This window comes from Salvelinus alpinus, chromosome 2, assembly GCF_045679555.1.
Source record: "Salvelinus alpinus chromosome 2, SLU_Salpinus.1, whole genome shotgun sequence".
Taxonomy (NCBI): domain Eukaryota; kingdom Metazoa; phylum Chordata; class Actinopteri; order Salmoniformes; family Salmonidae; genus Salvelinus; species Salvelinus alpinus.
In genome coordinates, this window is record NC_092087.1 from 94,606,249 (window position 1) to 94,613,748 (window position 7,500).

At 42.2% G+C, this 7,500-nt stretch overlaps 3 protein-coding genes across 6 annotated transcripts in view; 2 read left to right on the plus strand and 1 right to left on the minus strand.

Moving 5' to 3' along the window:
* The window catches only part of LOC139545504 (adhesion G protein-coupled receptor E5-like), a 494,332-nt gene that overhangs the window by 179,650 nt on the left and 307,182 nt on the right, over positions 1-7,500 (minus strand). The gene's annotated exons all lie outside the window — the stretch shown is intronic.
* LOC139545540 (adhesion G protein-coupled receptor E5-like) overlaps positions 1-7,500 on the plus strand; it is a 57,389-nt gene that overhangs the window by 3,344 nt on the left and 46,545 nt on the right. The window lies entirely within an intron of this gene.
* LOC139545517 (adhesion G protein-coupled receptor E5-like) overlaps positions 168-7,500 on the plus strand; it is a 106,862-nt gene continuing 99,529 nt past the window's right edge. Inside the window, exon 1 of one of the 2 annotated variants that reach the window (XM_071353413.1) lies at positions 168-3,514. In XM_071353413.1, coding sequence (XP_071209514.1) covers positions 3,466-3,514 — 49 coding nt within the window. In that variant the 5' untranslated portion in view covers positions 168-3,465. The remainder of the gene's footprint in view (positions 3,515-7,500) is intronic. The other variant, XM_071353395.1, reaches the window with a different exon arrangement.

Below are 7,500 nucleotides of genomic sequence, written 5' to 3' on the forward strand. Positions count from 1 at the left end.
AGACCCTCTGTGTGTGTGAGGACTGCTGTCTAACCACAGTCTTTCAGTCATGATCTCACCCTCAGATGCACACACACACACACACACACACACACACACACACACACACACACACACACACACACACACACACACACACACACACACACACACACACACACACACACACACACACACACACACACACACACACACACACACACACACACACACACACACACACACACACACACACACACACACACACACAGTGTCCCGGATTCTCCAAAACTAGAACTATACACACTCAACAACACATCAGTACAACCAACTAATATCAGCATTATTGTGTTTTGGTGTTTGTGTGTGTGTGTGTGTCTCTCTCGCTCTGTCTCTCTCGCTCTGTCTCTCTGTCTCTCGCTCGCTCTCTCTCCCTCTCTCCCTCTCTCCCAATTCAATTCAAAGGGCTTTATTGGCATGGGAAACATATGTTTACATCGCCAAAGCAAATGGAATAGACAACAAACAAAAAGGAACGTCTGCAGCATCCACCCTCACCCTACTTGAATCTGAAGTCAAATGTCTACTGGTAGCTGGTGATCTGGTGCTTCTGTCCCCAACCAAGGAGGGCCTACAGCACCACCTCAATCTTCTGCACACATTCTGTCAGACCTGGGCCCTGACAGTAAATCTCAGTAAGACTAAAATAATGGTGTTCACAAATACACATTATATCTAGACACCGTCTCCCTAGAGCACACTGAAAAGAGCTAGGGTATTCACAAAATGGGAACAACAACATATTGAGACTCTGAATGCAGAATTCTGCAAAAACATCATTCGTGTACAACATAAAACACCAAATAATGCATGCAGAGCAGAATTCAGAATTAGGACGATACCTGCTAATTATCAAAATCCAGAAAAGAGATGTTTCCTACAGAGAGATGAACTTGGAGAAGAGCCCCCTAAGCAAGCTGGTCCTGGGGCTCTGTTCACAAACACAAACAGACCCCACAGAGCCCCAGGACAGCAACACAATTAGACCCAACCAAATCATGAGAAAACAAAAACATAGACTATATATGCAAAAGTATGTGGACAGCCCTTCAAATGAGTGGATTCGGCTATTTCAGCCACACCCGTTGCTGAAAGGTGTATAAACTCGAGCAGACAGCCATGCAATCTCCGTAGACAAACATTGGTAGTAGAATGGCCTTACTGAAGAGCTCAGTGACTTTCAACGTGGCACCATCATAGGATGCCACCTTTCCAACAAGTCAATTCGTAAAATTTCTGCCCTGCTAGAGCTGCCCCGGTCAACTGTAAGTGCTGTTATTGTGAAGTGGAAACATCTAGGAGCAACAACGGCTCAGTCGCAGAGTGTTGAATCACGCATCACCATTTGGCCGTCCGATGGACTAATCTGGGTTTGGCAGATGCCAGGAGAACGCAACCTCCTCCAATGCATAGTGCCAACTGTAAAGTTTGGTGGAGGAGCAATAATGGTCTGGGGCTGTTTTTCATGGTTCGGGCCCCTAAGTTCCAGTGAAGGGAAATCTTAACACTACAGCATACAATGACATTCTAGACAATTCTGTGCTTCCAACTGTGTGGCAACAATTTAGGGAAGGCCCTTTCCTGTTTCAGCATGACAATGCCCCCATGCACAAAGTGAGGTCCATACAGAAATGGTTCGTCGATCAGTGTGGAAGAACTTGACTGGCCTGCACAGAGCTCTGACCTCAACCAGATCAAACACTTTTGGGATGAATTGGAACGCAGACTGAGAGCCAGGCCTAATCGCCCAACATCAGTGCCCAACCTCACTAATACTCTTGTGGCTAAATGGAAGCAAGTACTGGCAGCAATGTTCCAACATCTAGTGGAAAGCCTTCCCAGAACAGTGGAGGCTGTTATAGCAGCAAAGGGGAACCAACTCCATATTAATATCCATGATTTTGGAATGAAATGAGATGTTCGACAAGCAGGTGTCCACACACTTTTGGTCATGTAGTGTAACTACTTGACATAATAGAAAGAATGAATTAACCAAAAAACAGAGCAAACTGGAATGCTATTTGGCCTTAAACAGAGAGTACACAGTGGCCGAATACCTGACCACTGTGACTGACCCAAAATTAAGGAAATCTTTGCCTCTGTAGAGACTCAGTGAGCATAGCCTTGCTGTTGAGAAGGCTGCCGTGAGAAGACTGCCCACAAAATGAGGTGGAAACTGAGCTGCACTTCCTAACCTCCTGCAAAATGTATGACCATATTAGAAACACATATTTCCCTCAGATTACACAGACCCACAAAGAATTTGAAAACAAATCCAATTTTGATGAACTCCCATATCTACTGGGTGAAATACCACAGTGTGCCATCACAGCAGCAAGATGTGTGACCTGTTGCCACAAGAAAAGGGCAACCAGTAAAGAACAAACACCATTGTAAATACAACCCATATTTATGTTTACTTATTTTCCCTTTTGTACTTAATTAAACTATTTGCACATCGTTACAGCACTGTATATAGACATAATATGACATTTGAAATGTCTTTATTACTTTGTAACTTTTGTGAGAGTAATGCTTCATGTTAATTTCTGATTGTTTATTTCACTTAAGTTTATTACCTATTCCACTTGCTTTGGCAATGTTAACATGTGTCACGCCCTGGCCTTAGTATTCTTTGTTTTCTTTATTATTTTAGTTAGGTCAGGGTGTGACATGGGGAATGTTTGTGTTTTTGTCTTGTCTTGGGTGGTTGTAGTGTCTAGGGGGTTTTGTTAGAGTGTATGGGTTAGTGTTGAGTGTAGGTTTCTAGGTATGTCTATGGTTGCCTGAATGGTTCTCAATCAGAGACAGCTGTCATTCATTTGTCTCGGATTGGGAGCCATATTTAAGGCAGCCATAGGCATTGGGATGTTAATTGTCTATGTAGAACGTTTGTAGCTTCACGGTCGTTTGTTGTTTTGTTTAGTTTTGTCATAAGTGTTCGTTTCGTGTTTCACTCTTCTCTAAATAAAGAGAATGTATTTTTCACACGCTGCGCCTTGGTCCACTCTTTCTCATCAAGACGATCGTGACAACATGTGTTTTCCATGCCAATAAAGCCCTTTGAATTGAATTGAGAAATAAGAGTGAAACAGAAAGGGCAAACGGGAGATAAGGGTGAAAAAGAAGGGGGAGTGTGAATCAGAGAGAAAAGGGCGGGCTGTAACAGAAAGAGGCAGAGCGGAGAACAAAATAGTCGTTTTTCCAACCACGAGGCTCACACTGAGAGAGTTGTCTCGCCAAAGGAGAGGGAACATGTCATTGTCTTTTTCTTCTGCTCACGTTATCACCACGGATCATACAGGGAAATAACCTTGTTAAACTGGGATTTTCTTCAATCTGAATTCAACAGTAAATCAGATTTAATCTCAGACTGATTCTCCTTGTGGGACTAGTTTTATTAGGATCCTACTAGTTGTCTTTGAGATGGGGTCTCTGTCTTTGATGGGGTCCAGAACTCTGCAACTTATTCTGGGTGAGTCTAACCTTGTATATCTTTGGAACTTGACTATCTGTATGTTTGTACAATATGTGTGTGTGGGTTGTGTGTGTGTGTGTGTGTGTGTGTGTGTGTGTGTGTGTGTGTGTGTGTGTGTGTGTGTGTGTGTGTGTGTGTGTGTGTGTGTGTGTGTGTGTGTGTGTGTGTGTGTGTGTGTGTGTGTGTGTGTGTGTGTGTGTGTGTGTGTGTGTGTGTGTGTGTGTGAGAGAGAGAGAGTGACAAATAGAGAGAGAGGTGGTATTTCATAATTCATTGTCAGTTGTTGTTGAATGGCTACAGAATATTCCAACCATTTACCAACCGTAGATATAGTGTGAATGTTACAACCCTATCTAAGACATGTATAAATAACATTATAGACAGTTTTAGTGTGTATATGGACAGTTTTAGTGTGTATATAGACAGTTTTAGTGTGTATATGGACATATTTAGTGTGTTTATGGACAGGTTTAGTGTGTATATAGACAGTTTTAGTGTGTATATGGACATATTTAGTGTGTTTATGGACAGTTTTAGTGTGTATATAGACAGTTTTAGTGTGTATATGGACATATTTAGTGTGTTTATGGACAGGTTTAGTGTGTATATAGACAGTTTTAGTGTGTATAGACAGTTTTAGTGTGTATATGGACAGTTTTATTGTGTATAGACAGTTTTAGTGTGTATATGGAAAGTTTTAGTGTGTATATAGACCGTTTTAGTGTGTATATGGACATATTTAGTGTGTTTATGGACAGGTTTAGTGTGTATATAGACAGTTTTAGTGTGTATATGGACATATTTAGTGTGTTTATGGACAGTTTTAGTGTGTATATAGACAGTTTTAGTGTGTATATGGACATATTTAGTGTGGTTATGGACAGGTTTAGTGTGTATATAGACAGTTTTAGTGTGTATAGACATTTTTAGTGTTCATAGACAGTTTTAGTGTTTATAGACAGTTTTATTGTGTATAGACAGATTGGCAGTTCTCAGGGGTCAGCATGTGTTATAATATACTAGGCTTTGTTATGTTGTTTTATGTTATAATGTGTTCAAGTTAAGATAACATCTTAATATACGTTAGCTACCATGTTATGTTATGCTATAAGTTAGTATATGTTATGTTATGTGTTACTGTATTTAAGGTACATTCAGGTAGTTGTGTTATGGATGTTATGGATGTAATGCTATGTTCAGGGTATGTTCTGTTATCCAATACTGTCAGAATATCACTGTTTCCAGGAAGCAACACAGTGGAACCATTGACACTAGTCGGCTATCTGGAGAGTCCCTGAATGAGTCAGATCTGAGTTCAAATACTACTCGATACCGTTGCATATTAATCTGGACCAATAGAATTGTGGCCACAGTACAAACCCTGCCCATATGGCACTTTAGACAATGTTTTAAATAGTATTTGAACCCAGGTCTGAAACTAGTACAGATTTAGCTACTACTACTGTCTACTTCTTAGTCTAGAGACTGAGAGAGAGGGAGAGAGAGGGAGGGAGGGGGAGAGAGAGAGAGAGAGAGAGAGAGAGAGAGAGAGAGAGAGAGAGAGAGAGAGAGAGAGAGAGAGAGACAGAGTGATGGAAAGTGGTGTTGGGGGAAAAACATACGACATTATAAAATCCATGTACACAAACAACAAGTGTGCGGTTAAAATTGGCAAAAAACACACACATTTCTTCACACAGGGTCGTGGGGTGAGACAGGGATGCAGCTTAAGCCCCACCCTCTTCAACATATATATCAACGAATTGGCGAGGGCATTAGAACAGTCTGCAGCACCTGGCCTCACCCTACTAGAATCCGAAGTCAAATGTCTACTGTTTGCTGATGATCTGGTGCTTCTGTCACCAACCAAGGAGGGCCTACAGCAGCACCTAGATCTTCTGCACAGATTCTGTCAGACCTGGGCCCTGACAGTAAATCTCAGTAAGACCAAAATAATGGTGTTCCAAAAAAGGTCCAGTCGCCAGGACCACAAATTCCATCTAGACACCGTTGCCCTAGAGCACACAAAAAACTATACATACCTCGGCCTAAACCTCAGCACCACAGGTAACTTCCACAAAGCTGTGAACGATCTGAGAGACAAGGCAAGAAGGGCATTCTATGCCATCAAAAGGAACATAAATTTCAACATACCAATTAGGATCTGGCTAAAAATACTTGAATCAGTCATAGAGCCCATTGCCCTTTATGGTTGTGAGGTCTGGGGTCCGCTCACCAACCAAGATTTCACAAAATGGGACAAACACCAAATTGAGACTCTGCATGCAGAATTCTGCAAAAATATCCTCCGTGTACAACGTAGAACACCAAATAATGCATGCAGAGCAGAATTAGGCCGATACCCACTAATTATCAAAATCCAGAAAAGAGCCGTTAAATTCTACAACCACCTAAAAGGAAGCGATTCCCAAACCTTCCATAACAAAGCAATCACCTACAGAGAGATGAACCTGGAGAAGAGTCCCCTAAGCAAGCTGGTCCTGGGGCTCTGTTCACAAACACACCCCACAGAGCCCCAGGACAACAGCACAATTAGACCCAACCAAATCATGAGAAAACAAAAAGATAATTACTTGACACATTGGAAAGAATTAACAAACAAACAGAGCAAACTAGAATGCTATTTGGCCCTAAACAGAGAGTACACAGTGGCAGAATACCTGACCACTGTGACTGACCCAAACTTAAGGAAAGCTTTGACTATGTACAGACTCAGTGAGCATAGCCTTGCTATTGAGAAAGGCCGCCGTAGGCAGACATGGCTCTCAAGAGAAGACAGGCTATGTGCTCACTGCCCACAAAATGAGGTGGAAACTGAGCTGCACTTCCTAACCTCCTGCCCAATGTATGACCATATTAGAGACACATATTTCCCTCAGATCACACAGATCCACAAAGAATTCGAAAACAAATCCAATTTTGATAAACTCCCATATCTACTGGGTGAAATTCCACAGTGTGCCATCACAGCAGCAAGATTTGTGACCTGTTGCCACAAGAAAAGGGCAACCAGTGAAGAACAAACACCATTGTAAATACAACCCACATTTATGTTTATTTATTTTAACTTGTGTGCTTTAACCATTTATACATTGCTACAACACTGTATATATATAATATGACATTTGTAATGTCTTTATTGCTTTGAAACTTCTGTATGTGTAATGTTTACTGTTAATTTTTATTGTTTATTTCACTTTTGTATATTATCTACCTCACTTGCTTTGGCAATGTTAACACATGTTTCCCATGCCAATAAAGCCCCTTGAATTGAATTGAATTGAATTGAGAGACAGAGAGAGACAGAGAGAGACAGAGAGACAGAGAGACAGAGAGACAGAGAGACAGAGAGACAGAGCGAGAGAGAGAGAGAGAGAGAGAGAGAGAGAGATGAACTCTAACACTGTGTCTACAGTTGAAGGGAGGTAGTCTATATATCCAGCCAGACCTCCTGTGATACAAGTCAATATTCGACTTCCATCCATGTCTGAGGACGTCGGGAAATGACCTTGAAACCGGCTATTAGGGACAACAGTGAGCACTGTTACCTTCAAGTGGGGGGGGGGGGGTTCTACTAAGGTAACCGCTGTTACCTTCAAGTGGGGGGGTTCTACTAAGGTAACCGCTGTTACCTTCAAGTGGGGGGGTTCTACTAAGTTAACCCCTGTTACCTTCAAGTGGGGGGGTTCTACTAAGGTAACCCCTGTTACCTTCAAGTGGGGGGGTTCTACTAAGGTAACCCCTGTTACCTTCAAGTGGGGGGGTTCTACTAAGGTAACCGCTGTTACCTTCAAGTGGGGGGGGTTCTACTAAGTTAACCGCTGTTACCTTCAAGTGGGGGGGTTCTACTAAGGTAACCGCTGTTACCTTCAAGTCGGGGGGTTCTACTAAGTTAACCGCTGTTACCTTCAAGTGGGGGGGTTCTACTAAGGTAACCGCTGTTACCTTCAAGTGGGGGGGTT